The following is a 24751-nucleotide window of genomic DNA, read 5'->3' as shown; positions in this document are numbered from 1 at the left end:
CCATCTATTCTCTCTCTCTCTAGTTGTCGCCATCATCGGCACCACAAAAATACAACACAACTCGTCGTCGCTTTTTGTCTCATTGTTGCTAGACTAGCCACCATAACCTCTCGCTGTCACCTCTCTTTTCCATCTCACCGACACCGACGCAGCTATCCAAAGCGAGATAAGTTCATCGATACTCATATTATTTTGATGGAAAAAATAAAATAAGAAAAATAAAATAAAATGAAAACAAGTTTTCGGGTAGACCTTGGAACCGGACTGAAAAACGAAGTCGGTTCCAAAACAAATTCCAGGACAAACATGATCGATTTTAGGTTTCAAAACCTGGGAACGGGTTATAACTTGGTCGGTTCGGGATCTACGTTTGGACCCTATCCACTTGACCCGGCTCATGATCACCCCTAGTAACAACTCACTCGAGTACTGATTATCTCTAATTCAAACTAAAAAACCTACTCGAATCAGATCTCCTTCACTGCTCAAATTGGAGACATATTTTCTCAGACACGTTCAATGAAGTTGATGGGCGTATGTCGTGGATGAAAAAACTTACCGGTCAGGGGGCAAAAGTCAAGAGGGTCGGTCGACGCAAGTAGTCGGCCCTGACCGATACGCGTCCAACTTCTTTGTCCTTTTGGGTGTGAAAGAGTAGTCTTTTCTTTCCAATTTTTTTTTTATCGTATGATAAACTTTAAAACCTCTTTTTTTATTTTATTTTTTAGTAATTTGCTGCATGGGCCGGCACTCTATTTTAACAATATAAATCACAGGCATATTCCAGGTACAAATGTGATAAAGATATGGAACGCACCTCATTAATGACATTGAAATTACGTGCTAGCAAAGAACATGTTAATCTCAACATTGGCGGCTTGAACGATAGCCGGACTTGTCAATAAAAATATAATTAAGGTGAAAATGACGCAAAAGAGGAAATAATTGAAAATCTGTAAATAACTAAGGGGTCGGCTGGGAATATAATGGAGTGTTGGAATTCTAGAGCACGAGGGAATGCACTTTAAAGGTAGGCATATCCATGTAATAAATGGAGATATAACGCGCGAACTAATTTCATAAATTTCGACACGTCGGTCAACGATAATCTACACATTAAAGTTCTGTTTTAATGTTGAAAGAACTTCGCGGCTAACGTCGGACACGTCAAAAGTCCGACGATTCAGCAACAAATCCTCCTCTCTTCTTCTTCTTCCTCCACTCCCCGCAACCTCTCTCTCTCTCTCTCTCTCTCTCTCTCTCTCTCCTCCAATCTTTCCGAAGAACGAAGGGGGTATAAAGGAAGCAGATCAATCACAGGACACCAAGAAAACAGACGCCACGATGACATCCTCGACTGGGAGCTACAACTACAAGATGTTCAAGTACTTCAACCGGAAGTTCAAGATCACCGAGATCGAGCCCCCGCAAGACGTCAAGGAGGCCTTCCTCAGGTTCTCCAACGGCGGGACCCACATGGGCCCCGACCAGCTGCGGCTGTTCATGGCGGAGCACCAGGGCGAGCCGACCGGCGCCGCCGCGTCGGAGGCGGATCGCGTGGTGGAGGAGGTCCTCCGCACCAATTTCCATTTGGTCCCCATTCCCAACCCCAAGCAAGGCCTCGCGCTCGACGATTTCTTCCATTACTTATTGCGCGACGATCTCAACGGGCCCATCTCGTGCCAGGTCAGCGGCTAAACCCCACCCTCTCTCTCTCTGATGGTTGAAATGTCAAATGCTCTGTTCTTCCGTTTGGTATACGAGAAAAATGCAGGGGACTGCGACGTTTGATTTGATCTCTCCAAGTTTGGCGATAGATTTTGTAGGACGATGACGATGACGTGGCATGTGATTTTTGTTTTTGCCCATCCATGACTTACTAAGGATCAGCAAAAATTCCGACCAAAAAAAAAAAAAAAGATCAGCAAAAATTGCTTCTGTGACGTTCCATTTTCCCGCGTTTGAGCACTTTTCAGCTATCGAATCCTATTCCACTAAGTAGCATTGGCGTTGCTTTTTCTCTACTAGCATAAGTTCGATGCACTGTGCGGTCGAAGAAAATGCTTCTGTGAGCGGTCTTTTCCGAACTTGCCGCATGTACATCATCAAATTAAGTTAATAGTTACATGTACACGGATCTCGATCACGGGCTTGCCTGTGGGAACAGTTTCTTCGACCGGCGGTGCTTCACATGAAAGTTAGTGAACACAGAAAATGTCGGGTTCTGCGGTCATTATTGGTTCATGCTTTAGGAAGAAGAATTGCTGCGTCTCAAGTTGACGTGCATCCGATACCACTGAGGTCTACATCACAATCCGATGGCGCGGGAATTAATCTTACAAGTTGCTTTGTTTGCCAAAATACTAGAAATTACATGTAGTGCTTAATGTTGTATCGACAGGGAGCTTGGCATTTGAAGTGAGTAGGATTTGAAATGGAGCTCTGAACAATGCATCTAGACCGCACTTTAGTCCTTGATGAGGGTGATATCTTGAATGGCAGGTGCACCATGATATGACTGCACCCTTGTCACATTATTTCATATACACGGGGCACAATTCCTACCTCACCGGGAACCAGTTGAGCAGCGACTGCAGCGATGCCCCTATTACACGAGCTTTGCAGAGAGGCGTGAGAGTGATCGAACTTGACATGTGGCCCAACTCAGACAAAGATGACATTCTTGTTCTTCACGGGAGGTACAAAAACTTCGCCCTTTCGTTTTCCCGTTCTTGATATGGCCTAGTCCTTACTCCTGTTGAAGTTATGTTTACCGTCAGAATGTTGAACTAGCCTAGATTAACCGAGCGTCAGTTCATGAATAAGAACTTTTCCAATATATCAATGGCTTTGTATTGGTTTGAACTGATTAAGACCGAATGATGATATTCTGAACCTTTTCATATTCGACTGCAGGACGCTAACGAGTCCCGTTATGCTTGTCAAGTGTTTGGAGTCCATAAAAGAGTATGCCTTTGTCAAATCCCCGTATCCGGTTATAATCACTTTAGAAGACCATCTTACACCGGAACTCCAGGCAAAAGTTGCAGAGGTTGTATACCATTTCTTTCATTTCATAGTTGAAATTTTTTTAGCATTCATTTCCATTGGTGATCAGCCATTTATTGTCTCAGATAGTTTTGTGATGCAGATGGCCACTCAAATATTCGGGGATACATTGCACTACCCAAAAGCAGATTTTTTAGCAGAATTCCCTTCACCGGAGTCACTTAAGAACCGGATCATCATCTCAACCAAACCGCCGAAAGAGTTTCTTGAATCTAAAAGCGCCAAGGATAAGTCTTTATTTTCACCGACTGGTACGCATTCATCTGAAGACGAAGCTGGGGGGAAGGAAACGCCTGACTCTACATCTGAGTTTGATTGCGATTACAGGGTAAGACTTGGCTACCTAATTTGTCATTTTCCTAAAGTTGCGATTTTTCGTTTTGTCCTTAAGAGAACATGAAATACATCACAGAGTGAAAGCGATCAAGATTGTGAAGACACCAATGCAAACCAGACACCCGAATACAGACGCCTAATCACAATACACGCAGGGAAACCAAAGGGCAGCTTGAAGGAGGCGTTACGAGTTTTTGAAGATAGAGTTAGGCGTTTAAGTTTGAGCGAACAGGGGCTTGAGAAAGCCGCTTCATCTCATGGCACTGATTTGGTGAGGTACTTGTTGAAAAGAACCCATATTGAGGATTTGCAAGTTGTTTTAGAGCTCCTAGTTTTCGCTCCTTCTTTTAATAGTTTGTCCTCGGTATGCTGTTGTTCATGTCAGGTTCACTCAAAGGAACATCTTAAGAGTGTATCCCAAAGGAACAAGAGTCACTTCCTCGAATTACAATCCCCATCTCGGTTGGATGCACGGCGCTCAAATGGTCGCATTTAATATGCAGGTTCATCTCCTTTTCTTTCCATTTCCACAAATTGACGATGGCATGAATTAGAATTTCTAGATTGAGCTCTATGACCAGACATTGTCATCTTTTCTTCCCTTCCGTTTCTGCGACCGGATTTAATGTTCTATAGAACTCGATAGCATGGCATTTAATTAATGCCACAGTACATCTAACTGATACAAGAGCACAGTACACATCTGATAATAGTATGTCCGTGTCGTTTCTGTATGCATGGGTCATAGCCAGAATAGTAGCCATGCTCTATGTGATCGGCTGAAGATTGTTTTTGCTGATATCAATCTATGTAACGCAGAACTTCTCTTAGTTGTTAGCATCCGTTATCAAGTAGTCAGTTGCTCTATTGCTCAGCTTTTCTTGATTGAGGTGCTTTCGGCAAGCATAGATTCCAACATTTACATGAAAATCCAGTTGCAAATACACACAAATTTAAGCAACCAATGTTTCCGACATAGTCCGAATCTGAAAATCTTTCCCCTTCGAGCAGATTCTTCTGCAAGTGCTGGTCGATACATAGTAATGTGTCTTGAGCCTCTTTTGAGCTTACTTGAGCTTTCACATGGCAGGGCTACGGGAAATGGCTCTGGAAGATGCACGGGATGTTTAGAGCCAACGGAGGGTGTGGTTATGTGAAGAAGCCCGAGTTTTTGATGCGGCAGGGTCCTAACAAGGAAGTACATGATCCTAAAAGAGAGCACATTGTAAAGAAGACATTGAAGGTTCGCGACTCATCTTAATATACCAATTAATTTGGTCTTATAGTGTTGAATTAAGTTAACATTGTGTTTGGAGGATCAGGTCAGAGTATATATGGGGGACGGATGGCACTTGGAATTTAGCCCAACACACTTCGACACTTTTTCACCTCCAGACTTCTACGCGAAGGTTAGAAGAAATTTTGTAATGATCCGATAAGAATCCCATTTTAGGTAGTCCAAGGGTGAGAAGTTTCGGCCTCCATTGGAAGGTTTTGGACCAACAAAAAAATTCAAAACTGAACGTATCTTTTATAGGTTTCTGAGCAGTTGCATGAAGAAAGAAACTGAACCAAAATGAACGGTCGAATCTCTTCTTGATTGATACTAAGCCACTGATTTATTTCCATTTCAGGTGCACATTGTTGGAGTGCCAGGCGATAATGCCAAGAAGAAGACGAGGATCATCGAAAACGACTGGTTTCCTGTTTGGGACGAAGAATTCGAATTCCCGCTGACCGTCCCAGAGCTGGCCTTGCTTCGGATAGAAGTAAGAGAGTACGACAGGTCCGAGAAGGACGATTTCGGCGGGCAGACGTGTCTTCCCATATCAGAGCTAAAAACCGGATTCCGCGCGATCCCGTTGCACGATAAGAAGGGAGAGAAGTACAAATCCGTGAAGCTTCTTATGCGGTTTCAATTTGTGTGATTAGATAGGCAGAAACCTATCTCATTTCATTCCGGGCTAGATTATGTTGTATTTGCATTGTTCTGCAGAAGAAGCTGTCGTTTACAGATTTCTCATCTGCAGTTGCGCCTATTCATTCTACATGTTCAGCTTAACTTTTGAGTGGATGGCTGGTTCAAAAATGGCGAATTGTCACTTGACCTTGCAAAAGGACGTTATCTATGGTTATGCGGCTGATTTTTTTTTTTTTTTCATGGCATTGGTGCAAAAATCATTTTCCTCTTTCCTTTTTCTTCTTCTCCTGCAAGAGTCCTTTTCTTTCTTTCTTGGCCCAGATTCAGCAATCATTTTCTCCTGGGACCTTATCGTTGCTGACAGCGAGAAAGATGCTTGCTTCTGATGTCCCTTTTCTGTGTCCTATCTGCATCAGCTTTCACACGTCATCTTCAGCGAACAATTTACGACTGGCTGGGCTTGGTCGATTCTTGTTTCGCGGCCTATGGTGGCCATTTGTTTGCAGTTCTTTGAGACTGAAAATAACGTCAGGCCATTCTTGTTCTTCACCTGCTTTTTGCTCCGACAGCAATTGTCTTCGTTGGCGTTTGTTGGAAAGCGTCTTCTTCTTCTTCTTTTGGACCTTACGCCTGCAGCCATCATATGCTTCTGGGCCAGAGAAACAGCACCACACATTGATTGCTGGTACTGCATAATAAGCTGCTCTTGTCCTGTTATGGTGGTTAGAAATGTCCATTCAAAGGTAATTGGAGGCAATGTGTGGAACACGCTGGGATTGCTTCTTCCAAAGGTGACTTGAACCTAACATTGTTGTTGTCATTATAGAAATTGATCTGAAAATTACAGGTTCCTGAATTTAAACAATCGAATAAACGCCAAATATAGATGGCAAATCACTGTACAGAAACTCTAAATCTTGCGAAGTCCAACTCAAAAGCTTAATCTTGTAGATGGAAGGAGATCTTATGTGTTGAAAGAGCATATTAAACATGTTGTCAAGCAACGTAGCACAATAGTTCAACACTAAAGACGCTGCAGAAGAGAGATTGTTTTATACTTTTGATTATGCTGATTTTTTCTATTTTTGATCTGATTCCATGTACGAACAAGTTACCTTCTTAAAGAAAGGATTCATAGAAGAATAAACGGACGATGGGCCAATCTAATGCATTGGAAAGTCATGTATCGCGCCCCCTATTATCATGGCTAAGATAGGGCCGAAGAAGGAGATTGCATTTTCGTTGTATATTAGCTCTTTCTTAATATGAACCGTCGATAATTAAGTTTAGATCGTAGAATCGAGCGTTGTAAGTACTCTTAAACATAACCAATCATATGTTTCTTAGGGAATCCCGGTCATAGCTTTTCTAGATAGTGCCAAGTTCTTTAATCTGTTCATCCATTTTGTTTCTCTGCGTACGTGAAGGTCCATTAACCAAATAATTACATTGAATTTCAGTTCAATAAACATTTCAAGGGCCAAGATAATGATTGTACTTCTCTCATCCTTTTTTTTTAGGCCAGAACTTTAACTCCTCTCTCAAATATACTAAAAAAAATTATAAACAAAACAAAACCTCACATCAGCTTTTGTCGGAGAAGCATCTTCTTCACGGATCTCAATCACCTTATCCCTCTTCACGAATCACTCTCCAGATTAAAGTTGACCAATCCCCTGTATTTAACCATAATGTGCAAGCATCACTTTATCAGTTGGCTCCTACAAAGAAACAAAAGAAAAAGAAATGGGTCAACTCGACAGTTCACATCATTAACACTGCCCCCTGGAGAAAGAGAAAGAAGTGAATCCAGTCTCTTGTTCTTGTTTCCTTTCTTCTTCTTCTTCATCTTCAGTGTTCATCGACAAAAGACCGTATTTTTCTGCGAAACCCATGTCGAAACAGACCTACCGAGTGTGCTTCTGCTTCCGCAGGAGGTTCAAGCTCCATGCGGCGGAAGCGCCGGACGAGATCAAGAGCCTCTTCATGCAATACTCGGAGGACGGGACCATGACCGTCGATCATCTCCACAGGTTCCTGGTCGAAGTTCAGAAGGAAGAGAGAGCCACGAGAGAGGACGCACAGGCCATCGTGGACGGTCTGCGTGAGCTCAAGCATCTTAACATACTCCACAGGAAGGGCCTCAGCCCTGAAGCCTTTTTCAGATACCTGTTTGGTGATGTCAACCCTCCTCTCTCTCCAAATCAAGGGGTAACAAAAACATGTTTTTTACGTATGAAATTCTATTTTTGAATCTAAAGATCCAAATAAAGATCTGATTGATGCTTCATGAATATCCATCACTTAATATTCTATGTTGTTTGGATAAGATCCTTTCACTGTTTGAACCCTTTTCCACTCTCTTTTCTTCGTTTTTCTTCCTGGGTCTTCAGACATGAAATTTAGCTTGATTGAGATAGTTACAACATGATGATAGGAGTGCTTTTGATAAGAAACGATGATTTATACCTTTGAAAACATGACCCAAACAGTGTGATTGTTCTGGAGATGCAAAGTTAGAAAAGTCAATGAGAATTGTTTCTTTTCCTTTCCAGTGTACCCTCCCAAAAGGATGAGACAAGGGGAAATTCATATTATAATTCTTTCTTTCGTTCAAGATGCTCAAACTCAAATTCCTTAAAGAAGCTCAGTACTCTCCTTTTCATTAAATTAAGTTGTTTTCCAGAAATACCTCATTTTTCGCGAAACAAATGGAACCTTGGTCGTTCCTGTATTGTTCTGGAGCTTATTGTTCATTTGTTGTCTCACTGATATAAGCACCGCGTGCAGTGTATGGCGACACAGTATGAGTATTCCAGTCGTACATGTCCTGTTGACGCATTATCCCTTATTTTTCTTGACAATAGGCGGTAGTGACATCTTATTTTTCTTTTTGGATCTAATCCAGGTGCACCATGACATGGATGCCCCTCTGTCTCATTATTTCATATACACAGGCCACAATTCGTATCTAACCGGAAATCAGCTAAGCAGCGATTGCAGTGATGTTCCAATCATTGAAGCCCTCCAGAAAGGCGTTAGAGTGATTGAATTGGACATATGGCCAAATTCATCTAAGAACAACATCGATGTTCTTCACGGAGGGTACGATGATCACGCTCGACATGATTCTACATGTTCATGTCGTCTAACCAGAACTATTACTAATCTTATTCCCTGCATATTAACTCCCCGAAACGTTTTCATAATGTGAACAACTTGAAAAGCAGGATGCTGATATGCTCTAAATGTATGGCACATGAAACTTGTAAATGTCTTATTATTTTGCTCCTCTGAAATGAAATATCGCAGAAGCTGATGTTTGATCTAGCTCGCATGCTCCATATGTACTGCTATTAATTTCGTATTATCTATTTAGGACTTTAACTACTCCAGTGGAACTTATAAAGTGTCTGAGGTCTATTAAGGAGTATGCATTCGTCACGTCCGAGTATCCGGTCATCATAACCTTGGAAGACCACATCACTCCGGATCTACAGGCCAAAGTAGCCGAGGCGAGTCTATTTGAAGTTTTGTGTGTGAATGTGTACCTCACATAAATTTTTGTGTATTATTTACTTTCCTCGGATCTATTTGTAGATGGTCAATCAAACCTATGGAGACATGCTGTTTTGTCCCGGAACGGAATGCTTAAAGGAATTTCCCTCCCCTGAGTCACTCAAGAGGCGTATCATAATATCAACAAAACCGCCAAAGAAGTATCTTGAGGCCCAAGAAATCAAGGAAAAGAAAATTGAACAGCAAAACAGCAAGGCCTCGACCCATGAAGATGCTTGGGGTAAAGAACTACCTGAACTCAAACGCGGGGACTCTGCAGCTGGTGATTCGGTAAATGACTGATTTTATGTTTTGTAAAAAGTAATCACGAGACTTTATTTAATCACCGAATCCCGGTCTTTCTGCAGAATGATTCTGATGAAGAAGACAATAATCACGAAGAAGTACTCAATGACGGTGATAAAGCACAGCGAGACATGATGCCGGAATATGTGAGGCTTATAGCTATCCACGCAGTGAAACGAAAGGGTGGATTGACAGATTACCTGAGGGTCAATCCTGATAAAGTAACACGCTTGAGCTTAAACGAGCAAAAGCTCGAAAAAGCAATCGCTGGCCACGGGAAAGACCTTATCAGGTATTGCATGTGCATGTCGTCGGCCGACATCTTAACATCTAGACAAAGGAAAGAGGAAGCACGCCAGGGAAAATAATCTCAGAATAGTTAAAGCTGGAAAGGTTATGTCAATATTTATAATGACGCATGCTTGATCTCAGCTCACTGCTAAAGTGTATGAACTTAAATGAAGTTCAAATTTCATCAATAGTGGAAAATATACTCGGCTATTTATGAGTGTAGCTCTTCCATATTCCTCATAATCTATTGTAAATCATGTGCAACAATGTTAACGGGATCTGTCTATGTTAGGTTCACCCGGAGGAACTTGCTGAGGGTGTTCCCGAAGAGTACGCGTATCGACTCGTCAAACTACAATCCCATGGTCGGATGGAGGTACGGAGCTCAAATGGTTGCCCTCAACATGCAGGTATTTCTCTTTGCCCGCCATTAGTCTTCCCAAAATCCATCCCCGCATCGTTCCCACTTTTCTGGAGACGATCCAAGCAAAACTTGTGTTTCCAAGGGATTGTCAGTAGAGCACAGTCTAATCTTTCACTGGTAGAACTTGTTTTGATATGAAAATAGAGCCTAAATTCTGGTGTCATTAGGCCTTTAGTACAGGCACATGTGAAGATCAGAAATGAGATGAGATTGAACCAAAGATTTTGTGGAAATCGTTCTTTCTCTTTGAAGGGGCAGACAAAAAATGGCGGATCCTGTGTTGCTGCGACACAGGTACTAATAGCTATTCTTGTTTCGAAAAGGGACATGGAAGGCCACTGTGGTTAATGCATGGAATGTTCAGAGCAAATGGCGGATGTGGTTATGTCAAGAAACCAGAATTCCTAATGGAATCTGGCCCCGATAGTGAGGTTTTAGATCCCAAGGCCAAACTTCCGGTGAAGACAACTTTGAAGGTGAGCGAATCTACTCACTCAGCTTGCCATTGTTTCCAATTGCAATCTTTCCTCTTTCGAAGGTCTATGTTCCATTTTCTTGTTTATCAACTTGTCAGGTGACTGTGTATATGGGAGAAGGATGGTACTATGATTTTCATCGAACGCATTTCGACGCATACTCACCTCCGGATTTCTACACCCGGGTAAGTCGATACATGGCTAGGATACATGCTCTGCTGTCACTTGACAAGTTATGATCTGCATCGTCACGGTAATTGCTCTATCGAGCGGCTTCAACCTTCATGTTCCGGCAACTATTTATCTTAGTCGCTATGAAAGAAGAAAGTCCCTGCAGTAGGAACCAAGTGAGAAATCATGGAGCTCCACAGCAGTCTAACAGGAATCGGGGTTTACCCTTCGATTGGAACCATGACAAACTTTCGACATTTCGAGGAAATGTTTGGGAGAACTTGAAATAGAATAGCTAAAATGAATGCAGGTAGGAATCGCCGGAGTTCCAGCGGATACTGTCATGAAAAGAACCAGAGCAGTGGAAGACAATTGGACACCTGTTTGGAACGAAGAGTTCGAGTTCCCTTTAACCGTTCCAGAACTGGCTCTACTTCGGATCGAAGTTCATGAGTACGACATGTCGGAAAAGGACGACTTTGGAGGCCAAACATGCCTGCCGGTATGGGAGCTGCAAAGAGGGATACGATCGGTTCCGCTCCATAACTACGAGGGAGAGAAGTACCGATCGGTGAGGCTTCTTATGCGCTTCGAATTCGTTTGAATTTGTTGCCGGAATCACAAGTCGATGTGAGTCGGACTGTGTAAAAACTTTCCTGAAACGTTTGGTAGTTGGTTTGAACGTGGTACCCTGTGGCTGTGTCCTAATAATGTGTAGACATGACTGGCAGTTCGATGCTGGAACTACATATGCAACCAACGTGAGATTAAGAATCATCCAAACTCCTCTTTTGTCAGTTTGTTCAACTAGTTGCCAATATATCTCCGTTAGCGTTGACCGCGCCATGTGGGATGGCCCGAATTCACGTCAATAAATTTCAGTTAAAATTGATCGAATGGACTCAATTAGCACAAATGCAGAATGTTTTGAACTAAATTAGCCCAATTAAAAGATTTAAGAATGAAATAACACAAATAAGACCTTTTTTTTTTGTGCTTTTTCCTTTTTTCATGAATCCGCTCGTCCATTTTGTTTTCTTGTTTATTGCATGAGTAGCATTATGATCATGCACGTGGAACTTATTTTTTTTTTTCGGTCAAAATGCACGTGAAACTTCATTTGCCTAATAATCACATTAAATTTTAGGTCCATAAACATTACAATGGTCAAGATAGTCGTTCTGCTTTTCTCGCCCTTTCTTATTGGCATCCACTTGATAAAAATATTGAGAAAAATTTCAAATAAAGGGGTGAAGTGTTATTATTTTCTCAAATAAGAGCCTGAAGTGGACATTGTTTTAAATAAGAACCTGGTGTGTCCTCGTTATTTCAAAGAAGGGCCTGACTAAAAGCATTTTCTTCTTTCACTTATTTTGTTTTATTTTTTTCATTTTTTTTCATTCATTTCGCCAGTGGCCGGCCATACCGGTCACCGTCAAGGGTCAGGTCGGCTGCCCTCGCCGGCCACAACAAAGGAAAAAAAAAAAGAAATGGAAAAAAAATAAAAGAAAAGAATTAAAAAAAGTTTAAAAATTAAATGACAAGAATACCCTTGGTTAGACCCTTGAAACAAGGTCCATTTCAAATCTTTATATGAGAAAATGAGGACACTTCGGGTCCTTATTTGAAACAAGGTTTAATTCAAACTCTTTGAAAAAATAAAAATACTTCGGGCCCTTATTTAATATTCTCTTTCCTAAATAAATAAAAGGAAGCTACTAGTATGATAATATGATAGTAAGGTCGGTTATTTCTGACTACACAATTTTTCAATTGCTTTATGCGAAACAGATATATCCTCAAATAAGAAGCATCTTCTTTACGTATCACAATCAACTTTTTCTCAAGAATAAACTTGAGCAATCCCCATCATTCATCCTTAGCATATAATCGTCACTTTATTAGTTGGTCCTCCAAAAAGCAAAAAGAAAAGAGTCCTCATCAACTCCAACATTCACGCGTTTCTTTGTTCTTCATCATCATCATCATCATCTTGACAGTTCATCGACCATAGAACATCTTTTCCCGCGAAACCCATGTTGAAGCAGACCTACCGAGTGTGCTTCTGCTTCCACAGGAGGTTCAAGCTCCACGTGGCGGAAGCACCGGACGAGATCAAGAGCCTGTTTGTGCAATATTCGGAGAAGAACGGGATCATGACCGTCGATCATCTCCACAGGTTCTTGATCGAAGTTCAGAAGGAAGAGAGAGCCACGAGAGAGGACGCACAGGCCATAGTGGACAGTCTACGTCAGCTCAAGCACCTTAACATACTTCTCAAGAAGGGCATTAGCTTTGAAGCCTTTTCCAAATACCTGTTTGGTGATATCAATCCTCCTCTCTCTCCAAATCAAGGGGTAATAAAAGTTTACCTTTTTTAGCTAGGTGTGTAATTTCATTTTCACTCAGATTAAAATCTTTTTCAGGTACCTGATTGACGGCTACATGATACAACCTTCACTGTGTTGTTTGCATGAGATCATTTCACTGTTTCATCTCTTTTCCACTCTCTTTTCTAATTTTTTTCCTCTTGGCTGTTTAGACATTTTGAAATTTATCTTGATTGAGATTGTTACACAGTATGAGTATTTCAGTAGTATACGTACCATCGACTTGTATTATCCTTTGTATTTCTTAACAACAATTGGTGGTGACTCTTTTTCTTTTCGTTTGGATCAAATCCAGGTGCACCATGACATGGATGCACCTCTGTCTCATTACTTCATATACACAGGCCACAATTCATATCTGACAGGAAATCAGCTAAGCAGCGATTGCAGCGATGTTCCGATCATCAAAGCGCTTCACAGAGGTGTTAGAGTGATTGAACTGGATATGTGGCCAAATTCATCTAAGGACGACGTTGATGTTCTTCATGGAGGGTAGGATCATCGTGCGCCCCATGATTCTGCATGTTCGTATCGTCTACTTAGCATTGTTACCAATCTTATGCCCTGCGTATGATGCTGGTATGCTCTGAGTGTATGGCACACGAAACTTGTGAATAGGCCTTATGATTTTGCTCCTCTCAAAGAATAGATTGCAGAATCTATGTTTCATCTAGCTAGTTTTTTGCATGCTCCATTTGGACTACTATCAATTTGGTTTCTTCTGTTTAGGACTTTGACCACTCCAGTGCCACTTATAAAGTGTCTGAGGTCTATCAAGGAGCACGCGTTCGTCGCGTCCGAGTATCCGGTCATCATAACCTTGGAAGATCACATCACTCTGGATCTTCAGGCCAAAGTGGCCAAGGCGAGTCTTTTTGCAATTTGTACATGAGTGTGTACCACAAATCCCATTTCTGTGTGTTACTTACTGTCCTCAGGTCTGTTTGTAGATGGTAACTCAAACCTATGGAGATATGCTTTTTTCTCCTGGATCGGAATGCTTAAAGGAATTTCCTTCTCCGGAGTCACTCAAGTGGCGTATCATAGTGTCGACGAAACAGCCAAAGAAGTATCTTGAGGCCCTAGAAATGAAGGAAAAGGAAATCGAAAAGCAAAAGAGCAAGGCTGCAAACAATGAAGAGGCTTCGGGTAAAGAATCACCTCAACTCGGAGGTGGGGACTCTGCAGCAGGGGATTCGGTATATGCCGGAAAGATTCTGTTTTTTCGATTTAGTACAAAATCATCAAAACGACTTCTTTCAATCACGAATTGATTGTGGTCTTTCGGCAGAATGATTCTGATGAAGAAGACAATGAGGAAATACATGAGGACAGCAATAAAGCACAACGAGATGCGGTGCCGGCATATGTGAGGCTTATAGCTATCCACACAGTGAAACGAAAGGGCGGACTAAAAAATTACCTGAGGATTGATCCTGATAAAGTCACGCGCCTGAGCTTGAACGAACAGAAGTTCCAAAGCGCAGTCATTGGCCATGGGAAAGACATTATCAGGTATTGCAGTTGGTCGACGTCTTAACATCCACACAAAGGAAAGAGAGAGCATGCCTGAGAGAATTACGTCGAAAGGGTTGAAACTGGAAAGATTGTGTCGAGATTATTATGATGCATGCCTGATCTCAGCTCACTGCTGAAGTATATCAAATCAAATGAAGTGTAAATTTCATCAGTGGTGGACAAAATACTCAGCTGGGTATGTCCAATCATCAGTGTAGCTCTTCCATATTTATCATAATCAATGGTTTAAACTGGATCTGTCAATGAAAGGTTCACCCAGAGGAACTTGCTGAGGGTATTCCCGAAGGCCACGCGTATCGACTCGTCAAACTACAATCCAATGATCGGATGGTGGTACGGAGCTCAAATGGTCGCACTCAACATGCAAGTACGATTCTTTCCTTACCGTCAAGTCTTCCCAAAACCCTTCGCTGCCTCATTCCGACTTTTGTAGAGATGATCCAAGCAAAAGTTGTTTTTGCAAGGCATTATCTGTAGAGCTGTCTGATCTTTAATTGTTAGACCTTGTTTTGATGAGAAAGTAGAGCCTAAATTTTGGTGAAACGAGATGAGATTGAACCAAAGATTTCGTGGAAAGTTTTTCGTTCTCTTTAAAGGGAAGGACAGAAATAGCAGTTCCTGTGTAGCCATGACAGAGGTATTGATTAGCTATTCTTATTTCGACAAGGGACATGGAAAATCACTCTGGTTAATGCATGGAATGTTCAGAGCAAATGGTGGTTGTGGTTATGTCAAGAAACCAGAATTCCTAATGACATCGGGCGCGGATAATGAGGTTTTCGATCCCAAGGCCACACTTCCGGTGAAAACAACTTTGAAGGTCTGTGAATTTGCTCGCTCGGATATTATTTGCGAAGCGCCTGCCATTGTTTTCTACAGGAAATTTTTCTCTTTGGAAGGTCTTTTTTCTCTTCATCCATTATCCCTTGGCAGGTGACTGTGTACATGGGGGAGGGATGGTACTCCGATTTTGATCATACGCATTTCGACGCATACTCACCTCCGGATTTTTACACCCGGGTAAGTCTATACTGTAGCTAGATGCATATTCTGCTGTCATTTAACAGGTATTTGCTCTATCGAGCAGACTTCAACCATCATGTCCGGGCAACTATTCATCGTAGTTGCCGTGAAAACTGAAAAGCCATAATCGATAGTTATTTGCTTCTTATGCTGCTCTCAAGTTTGCTACATCCTTCACTGAAAAGAACAAAGTCTCTGCAGTAGGAATCAAGTGAGAAATCATGAAGCTCCATGGCAGTCTAAACGGAAGCTGTCGTGTTCCCTTCGATATTGACTGTGAAATTCTTTTTCTTTGATGAATAGAAGAGTAGGCACTGGCAGTCGATAGACCCAGTGACAAATCTCACTGATTCCAGGGAAATGTTGGGAAAAACTTGAAATAAAAATACCAAACATCGATGCAGGTAGGAATCGCCGGAGTGCCAGCGGATACTGTAATGAAGAGAACGGGAACACTGGAAGACAATTGGACACCAGTATGGAACGAAGAATTCGAATTTCCTTTAACTGCTCCGGAGCTGGCTTTAGTTCGGATTGAAGTTAATGATTATGACTTTTCGGAAAAGGACGACTTTGGAGGCCAAACATGCCTACCGGTAAGGGAGCTGCGAAGAGGGATACGATCCGTTCCGCTGCATAACTACGAGGGAGAGAAGTACCGATCTGTCAGGATTCTTATGCGGTTCGAATTCATCTGAACTTGTCACCATAATCACAATTAAAAAGAGTTGGATTGTGCAAGAACTTTGCTGAGCTTTTCGAGCTAGTGTGAACTTGGTACCCTGTGTCTCCCAATAATGTAGACATGAACGCCAACTCAATTCTTGGAATTAAATATGCGACGACCAAGCGATTAAGAATCATCCAAGCTCGTTGAAGGTGCAATATCATTAAAATTAACTGATAACAATCACTAGAAAAGATATACTATATCTGATATAGCAGCATAAATGTTGAATTATAATGTCGTCTGTATTCTGATTTTTGTCGGAGCTAAAAACCGGATTTCATGCTCTCCCGTTGCAAGATAACTCGATAAGAAGGGAGAGAAGTACAAATCCGCAAAGTTTTGATGCGTGTTCATTTTGTATGATCAGATCTAATTCAGGGCCAGATTACATGGCATCTGCAGTGCTGTGCAGCCGAAGCTGTTGTGGGTTGAGACTTCCCATTTGCAGTTTCAATGAATGGCAACGACTTGTCTCTCGACCTGGCAAAACGATGTCGTCGAGGGTCACGCGAAGACAAGGGACGGTTATTTTCGTTGGTCCATCTTGTGTCCTGCGTTTAGCTAGTGCCTGTCTTTGCTTGCAGGTTAAATGACATAAATCGGTCCAATGCCCTTAAACTTTAAATTTATTCAATGTGGTCTTTGAACTTTATCTCGATGTGCAATTTCGTCTACGAACTTTTAAGTTGTTCAATATGGTCCCTAAATTTTTTGTACATATTCAATTTATATCCTAAACTGTATAAGAATGTTTAATGTAGTCCATAAACATGAATTAATGAAAGGACAATAATTAACATTTTCATACAGTCTAGGGATTAAATTGAATATGAACAACAAACCTAGAGACCATACTGAACAAATTAAAAGTGATATCATACATTGGGCTAAAGTTCGGTGGCACATTGAACGAATTTAAAGTTCCGATGCCATATTGCACATTGGATTAAAGTTAAGAGATTATTTGTGTTATTATCGCTTATGTTTAAAAGAGTTGATGGTAGTTACTTCATGTATGCAATTCTTGACTATTGAAATTTTTACGTTGTATTTGAACCCCCCCCCAAAAAAAAAAGGCTTTGTGCATACATCGACCGGTTAATACCATAAAAAATCTCGGGTATGCTCATGACACATTTATTCTAAATTAATTTTCAAGTTGTCAAAAATCTCAAACCGATATATCAGTATCACATTTATCTCGTATCACCATAATCTTAGATTGGGAAATTTGCTAATATTGCCCTAAGAGCTCCCTCAACTTTCGGAATTCCTAACTTTTTGTGACACGAAAATTAATTTGGAGGTAAGCGTGCCATGAATATACCAGTTGATAATTTTTTATGACCATAAAATTAACTTAGGATAATTGTAGCACGGATATACCAGTTTGAGATTTTTCTGATACGAAAATTTAGTTTGGAATAATACTAGCTTGGGATTTTTTGATCTTGACCCTCATTTCCCATATTAGTCCTTCTTTTTCAAAAGTCATTTTCTTTCCTTCATGGGGCCAGATTCAGCAATCATTTTTTATCGAGCTTAATTTCCTAAAAAAATCTCCAACTTTAAATCCAATCACAATTTTGGTTCCAATTACCCCAAACTATTTCTTTTTATCACGAAAAATCTTAAATTGGTTCAGTTGCGATAAATTTTACCCAAACTATCTTTTTTACCACAAAAAATCATAAGCTAGCACACTTGTGACAAATTTACCTTAAATTAATTTTTTTTATGAAGAAAAATCTCAAATTGGTACGCATGTTACAAATTTACCATGGGTTAAATTGGATTAATACAAGGAAAAATTCTAAAAACTGGATTTCATGCTATCCCGTTGCACGATAGGAAGGGAGAGAAGTACAAATCCGCAAAGTTTTGATGACATAAATTGGTCCAATGTCCCTGAACTTTAAATTTATTTAATGTGGCCTTTGAACTTTATCTCAATATGCAATTTCATCTATGAACTTTTAATTTATTTAATATGGTCCTTGAGTTTTTGGTACATGTTCAATTTAAACCGTGGACTGTATAAGAATGTTTAATGTCGTCCATAAACATGAATTAATGAAAGGACAACAATTAATATTTTCATACAGTCTAGGGATTAAATTGAATATAAACCAAAAACCTAGAGGCCACATTGAACAAATTAAACTTTCGGGGATGATATCGTACATTGTGCTAAAATTCAGGGGCACATTGAACAAATTTAAAGTTTCGAGGCCACATTGCACATTGGATCAAAGTTCATCGATTATTTGTGTCATTCTTGCTTATGTTTAGGAGAGCTGATTGTAGTTACTTCATGTATGCAATTTTGATATAGAACAACCGGTGTGTGATTTTTTGGAAGAACGTGAACGTCAGAAATCGGTTAGATTTCACCGATTTGGGGCAGGCAACCTTGGATTGTGCTCAAATTTGATCGGTTGAAGCGAAACGGCCTTCTGATCAATACTCACTACTTTGCTGTGATATATGATGAATTTTCGCATTTCGGAGTCGTTTAGATAGGTTTTCGAGCGGTTTTCTATTTTAGGCAACTTTGTGATATATCCGATCGCGATATTTGATTTAAATTCTATTGATTTAGATTTGATTCTTATTTGATTAGGATTAGATTTGATTCGTATATAATCTTTTAAGGGGTCCTATCTATATAAAGGACGCCCACCTTATGTAATCGACAAAATTTTCAATCAATTTTCAGTATATCTTTGAGAAAAAGTTTCCTGTTACTATTCCTTTGCGTCAAATTCTTGACTATTGAAATTTTTACTCTATATTTTACCAAAAAAAAAAAAAAATGCTTTGTGCATACATCTACTGGTTAATACCATAAAAAAATCTTAGGTATGCTCATGACACATTTACTCTAAACCAATTTTCAAGTTGTTAAAAATCTCAAACCGATATATCAAGATCACATTTATCTCATATCACCAAAATCTTAGATTGGGAAATTTGCTAATATTGCCCTAAGAGCTCCCTCAACTTTCGGAATCTACTACAATCCCTATTTTTTTGTGACACGAAAATTAATTTGGAGGTAAGCAAGACATGAATATACCGGTTTGATAATTTTTTATGACCATAAAATTAACTTAGGATAATTGTGGCATGGATATACTGGTTTTCGATATTTCTTATACGAAAATTTAGTTTGGAGTAATACTAGTTTGGGATTTTTTGATCTTGACCCTCATTTCCCATATTAGTCCTTCTTTTTCCTTTCTTTTTCAAAAGTCATTTTCTTTCCTTCATGGGCCAGATTCAGCAATCATTTTCTATCGGACTTAATTTCCTAAAAAAACCTCCAACTTTAAGTCCAATCACAATTTTGGCTCCAATTACCTCAAACTATTTTTTTTATCATGAAAAATCATAAATTGGTTCAGTTGTGACAAATTTACTCCAAACTTTTTTTTACCATCAAAAACCCTAAATTAGTACACTTGTGACAAATTTATTCTAAATTAATTTTTTTGACCACAAAAAATCTCAAACTGGTACACATATAACAAATTTACCTCATGTTAAATTAGATTAATACCATGAAAAATTCTAAACCGATACACCTGTGAAAAACATAGGGTAAAAACCCTAAGCTGATACACCCATCAATAGCCAAGTGTCATACAACTTAGCACTTTAACAATTAGATTTAACGAAAATTAACGGATGGTAAATTTGTCATAGATGTATTAGTTTGGGTAAATTTATCATAGGTGTACCGGTTTGGAGTTTTCGTGGTTAAAAAATAGTTTGGGATATATTTGTCGCAAGTGTAAAATTTGACAAGTGTATCAATTTCGGATTTTTCGTGGTATTCAAACTTTTTTGTCTAAAAAAACATAAATTTTCACTATAGTCCCAAATATGCCCCGCATGCAAAGCTTGCCACTAATTTTTTTTTAAAAATTATTAGCATCAGTGCTACTTAGAAGTTCATTAGCAAAACATACGTATTCACCAACACCACCACCTTTGTTTGCAACAATAGCGGTCTTTTTTTTTTTTTTGGTGACCCGGGGAACCCCCGCACGGCCGACAACCGGGGGGTAAATCGTGGGGGCAACATGTGCTAGCCACCACACACGTGCCACTGGGTAAGTCACCCTACGATACCCGGGATTTGAACACTCGACCTTTTGCGAGAGGAAGAGTGCGCGCTCCAGCGGCGCCACCTAGGTGGGTGGTACAATAGCGGTCTCTTGATGTAGCTAATTTTGGAAAAATCAAGGGCGATGTTTGGACACAAAGCAAATTTAGGACTAGAGTGAAAATGGATGTTTCCTTTTCAAAGAAAAAATAGTTTGTATCAGAATTGAAATTCGACCTAAATTTTTGCAAACCAAGGAGTAGGGGCGAGTGTCGTCTGGGATGGTTCGGTTCCCTCCGGAATTGAGGACCGTATCGGTGGCCCAACTTCTCAATTTTCGAAATCGAGGACTGGACCAGTGGTTCGATCCGGTTCTCGAGCTGTCCAATAAAATCGATAATTATGGTGGTTCATAACTTTCTGATCACACATGGATTTACGATGGTTCTTACTTCTTACGGTGGTTCATCAGCTGACAAAAGGAGCTAGCAACAAACAGACATTTAAATCCAAGAACCATGGGAAAACAACACAAAGCAAAGAATCTAATGATGTGCACCTCAGTATCTCTCCCTCTACTCGGAACGCGAGCTTCTGGAATATTAGGTTAGGTTAGCTTTTTTTTTCCGGTCATAATTAAGTTGTGAATTTAAAAAACAAAATTTTATTGGTTAGAATGAGCGGTTCATTGATTTGGTTCTCCTCAGAAAAGGGAGCGGAACCGCCCGGACATCGGTCCCAACTTGAAGAATTGGGGACCAGTCCGGTGACCTTCAGAACAGGATCAAATCCGTCGGTTCGGGTAGTTTCTGGTGTGATCGATCATTTTTGTTCACCTATACTGAGGAGGACCTTATCGTGAGAAAAATACTTGTTTCTCAGGTCTTCTTTTTCGTCCTATTTGCATCATGTTAAGTCCCTGTTTTGTGATTGGGCGGGTCTTGGTCGATCCCAGGCTTTGGTCAGTAGGGACATTCGCTTTGCATGGAACTGACAATAACGTAAAACTGTCGTTTTCTTCATCTTCTTTTTCGACCGACATTATGAAACCATCTTCTTCTTTTCGGACTAATACCACTCGCCTAAAGAATGTAATAAAATGGACCGCTAAACTTTCTCATTAAGCTCTCTTCCTTCTATGCCTGAAAACAGTACTCGTACACATTATATTGACCAGTGCTGGTGCTGGTGCTGGTGCTGCATAAGGAAGCGGCTCTCTTCTTTGATATGGTCAATATGAAAGCCTTGCCCTAATCACTTTGGTGGTTAGATGTCCATTCGAAATTAGTTGGACGATCACGTTAGAATTGTTCCTTCCAGTCATATTTCTCATTCTCACCTGGAAGTCAACTATGAAACGTTACTAAGGAAATTGCACTTTTATGATTATAAATAAGGATTAATACCATGAAAAATGTTAACTTAGTACATCCGTGACAAATTTATCCCAAACTATTTTTTTTACCACAAAAAAATCTAAACCGGTACATATGTAATAAATTTACCACAAACTATTTTTTTTACCATAAAAAATCGCAAACCGGTTCACCAGTGACAAATTTAGCCCAAACGAGTACATTTGTAACAAATTTACTCTCCTTTAGTTTTTCTTTAAATTTTACCATCAAATTGTTAAGTTGGATGATGCGTGGCAGTTGACAAATATGCCAGCTTGGGGTTTTTACTCTTTTTTTTGTTATAGATGTATCGGTTTAATGGTGTTTTTTTGTTGTATTAACCCAATTTAACGGAAACTAACGAAAGTTAACTTTTTCACATGTATAGCAATTTGGGATTATTGATGGTAACAAAATTTTAGTTTGGAGCGCGCGTTTGTGGTAAATTTGTCACGGGTGTCTTGGTTTAAAATTTTTTTTATCGAAAAAATAATTTAGGGTAAATTTATCATATATGTATCAGTTTGGAATTTTTTATGGTATTAATCCTATAAACAAATAAAATGAACTTCTAATAGAGACGGCGAACCGCTGTACGGCAACTCTAAAGATGTCATTGAAGGGAGATTACTTTGTGCTTTAGATTATGCCAATATCTTTTCGTCCAACTAGGCTTTGTCCTTAATTCGGATTTTTTATCCGGTTCGACCAACTTTTGAAAAAGTCAAGTTGCCTTTTCAAGAATATGCATAGTAGAATAATGGAAGATAGTTCAATCATTGGAAAGTTAGGTTTTACGCCGCCCTATTATTACGACTAAGATAGGGTCGAAGAAGGAGATTGAGCTTTCGTTGAACACCATCTCTTTGTTAATATGAGTTAATGATGATTAACTATAGATTGTAGGATTAATCTATTGTACTCTATATCATTTTTGATTTAGTGGTTCCTTTTTTTCGCCCACCTGTGGCCATTACTATGTTAGCTGGCCACTTCAAGACACAAGAGAAAAGAGAAGGGTCCTTCATCGTCGACTCCAACATTAACACTTATTTTTCTTGCTCTTGTTCTTGTTCTTCTTCTGTTGTCTTCACAGTATATCGACCAAAGAGCATCCTTTCCTGCGAAACCCATGTCGAAACAAACCTACCGAGCGTGCTTCTGCTACCGCAGGAGGTTCAAACTCCACTCGGCGGAAGCGCCGGACGAGATCAAGAGCCTGTTCGTGCAATATTTTGGAGAAGAGCGGGATCATGACCGTCGATCATCTCCAAAGGTTCTTGATCGAAGTTCAGATGGAAGAGAGTGCCACGAGAGAGGGTGCACAGGTCATAGAGGACAGTCTGCGTAAGCTCAAGCATCTCAACATACTTCACGGGAAGGGCCTCAGCTTTGAAGCATTTTTCAGATATCTATTTGGTGATATCAATCCTCCTCTCTCTCCCGATTAAGGGGTAACTAAAGAAATGTTTATTCTTACACGTGAAATCTCTTTTTGAATCTGAAGACCTAAAAACAAGAAAGAAAAAAACTGACTGATGCTACAGGATTTGGATAAGTTTCAAAAAAGTTCTCCACCTATTATATTGGTGCCATTTTAGTCCTAAATCCTTTAATTATGCCAATTTAGCCTTAAATCTTTTGTATTTATTTCAATTGAGTCCACCCGTCTAATTTTGATCGAAAATCGCTGCCGTAAATGTCGGTTGTCCTAAGTAACATGGCCAACGACTCTCGACCCTTGCTGGCATTGGTCGAGGGCTCTCGGACCTCCGCCTAGTGCCGGCAAGGTTTGCTAGCCCTCGTTTATGACCAGTAGGGGTTGGCCCCGGACCCTCAATCAGAAAAAAAAAAAATAGCAAAGAAAAGAGAAAGCACAAACAAAAAAAAAAATTTAAAAGAGTGTCAAGTCAGCATCATCCATGGCACGTAGGACGATCGGCGTTTACGTCGGTGATTGCTGGCCAAAATTGAATGGATGGACTCAATTGGCACAAATGCAAAATGTTTAAGACTAAAGTTTAGGACTGAAACAACACAAATGCAATAAATTTATGAATTTTTTGACACTTTTCCAAAATATCTATCACTCAATAAACTTTGTTGTTTGGATCTTTAGACATTTGAAATTTAGCTTGATTAAGATTGTTACAACTCGGTGTTGGCATGAGCCATGGAAACAAAAGAGGAAAAATTTAAAAAAAAATTATTAAAAATATCTTCATCAACGCTAGTCGTTCCACATTGGATAGCTGGCGTTCACGTTAGAAATTTCCGCCCTAATTTATCCGAATGTACTCTATTAATATAAATGTGGAAAGTTTTACAATTAAATTGGTTCAATTTTTTTTATCTAGAAATTAGTTCAATTAAAAGGTTTAAAAATAAATTGATACGAATGTAATAAATTTAAGATATTTTTTTTGGTACTTCTCTTTTTTGGAAAAGGGGACGTTGTAATGCCACATGTCAACCAAGCCCACGTGAAATTAGGGACTATTCTATTGCCCATGATTCGGCTACCTAGGCCAACTTCCTTGTCATAAGAGGTGATGCCGTTTGGCTTATTTTGGGTGTCATTCATGTGTTGCAGTGGATTTTATCAGTCATGTGTTGTCTCACTAATGTTATCAAAGCATGTAGTATACTGAAACACATTAGAAAAATTATTCAAAAAGTCCTAAATTTATTATACGATGATCAATTTAATCATCAACTTATTAATTTAGCTAATTTAGTCCAAAACTGATGAATTTAGAAGAAAAGAACTCAAACGCAATTTTAACGAGGTTTGGCTTAAGCAAGCCTACGTCCTCAGGAATCCTCTCTCAAAGTTATGTCATTCTTTGAGAGAGGAACTGCACTTTTATTGATAGAAGTTCATAATTAATTACCGAAATTAAGGGAATATACAAAGTAACAACCATAACAATCAAATCAGGAAAAATCTCCTATAATCTTTTATTACCAAACTAGGAGGATCCTGTTGATTTGGTCAACACTCCCCCT

The 24751-nt window shown here is 39.8% G+C and overlaps 2 protein-coding genes and 1 pseudogene across 5 annotated transcripts; all 3 read left to right on the top strand.

Annotated features, from left to right (window-relative positions):
* Positions 1 to 1195: 1195 nt before the first annotated feature.
* LOC115748232 (phosphoinositide phospholipase C 6-like) lies at positions 1196 to 5425 on the top strand. 2 transcript variants are annotated; one of them, XM_030684700.2, is made up of 9 exons: positions 1196 to 1686; positions 2503 to 2699; positions 2917 to 3052; positions 3152 to 3387; positions 3481 to 3681; positions 3791 to 3908; positions 4496 to 4648; positions 4728 to 4814; positions 5040 to 5425. In XM_030684700.2, the coding sequence occupies exons 1-9, from the start codon at positions 1345 to 1347 to the stop codon at positions 5331 to 5333; spliced, it is 1764 nt and encodes a 587-aa protein (XP_030540560.1). In that variant the 5' UTR covers positions 1196 to 1344; the 3' UTR covers positions 5334 to 5425. The 2 variants fall into 2 exon arrangements, with proteins under 2 accessions (XP_030540560.1, XP_030540559.1); XM_030684699.2 differs by having other exon boundaries at positions 3152 to 3397; positions 3482 to 3681.
* Positions 5426 to 7078: 1653 nt separating this feature from the next.
* LOC115748231 (phosphoinositide phospholipase C 2-like) lies at positions 7079 to 16365 on the top strand. Of its 3 annotated transcripts, none has more exons than XM_048283429.1 (9): positions 7079 to 7537; positions 13238 to 13434; positions 13672 to 13807; positions 13893 to 14141; positions 14234 to 14457; positions 14731 to 14848; positions 15149 to 15301; positions 15415 to 15501; positions 15909 to 16365. In XM_048283429.1, the coding sequence occupies exons 1-9, from the start codon at positions 7220 to 7222 to the stop codon at positions 16200 to 16202; spliced, it is 1776 nt and encodes a 591-aa protein (XP_048139386.1). In that variant the 5' UTR covers positions 7079 to 7219; the 3' UTR covers positions 16203 to 16365. The 3 variants fall into 3 exon arrangements, with proteins under 3 accessions (XP_048139386.1, XP_030540556.1, XP_030540558.2); XM_030684696.2 differs by lacking the exons at positions 13238 to 13434; positions 13672 to 13807; positions 13893 to 14141; ... (3 more) ...; positions 15415 to 15501; positions 15909 to 16365 and adding exons at positions 8235 to 8431; positions 8706 to 8841; positions 8927 to 9175; ... (3 more) ...; positions 10480 to 10566; positions 10863 to 11329 and having other exon boundaries at positions 7098 to 7537; XM_030684698.2 differs by lacking the exon at positions 7079 to 7537 and adding an exon at positions 12494 to 12909.
* Positions 16366 to 22874: 6509 nt separating this feature from the next.
* Positions 22875 to 24751, top strand: part of LOC115748233 — a 28894-nt pseudogene continuing 27017 nt past the window's right edge.

Source organism: Rhodamnia argentea, chromosome 8 (genome assembly GCF_020921035.1).
Source record: "Rhodamnia argentea isolate NSW1041297 chromosome 8, ASM2092103v1, whole genome shotgun sequence".
NCBI classification, from domain to species: Eukaryota; Viridiplantae; Streptophyta; class Magnoliopsida; order Myrtales; family Myrtaceae; genus Rhodamnia; species Rhodamnia argentea.
Note: the sequence above shows the minus strand (reverse complement) of the source record. Positions and strands in the feature narration are given on the sequence as shown.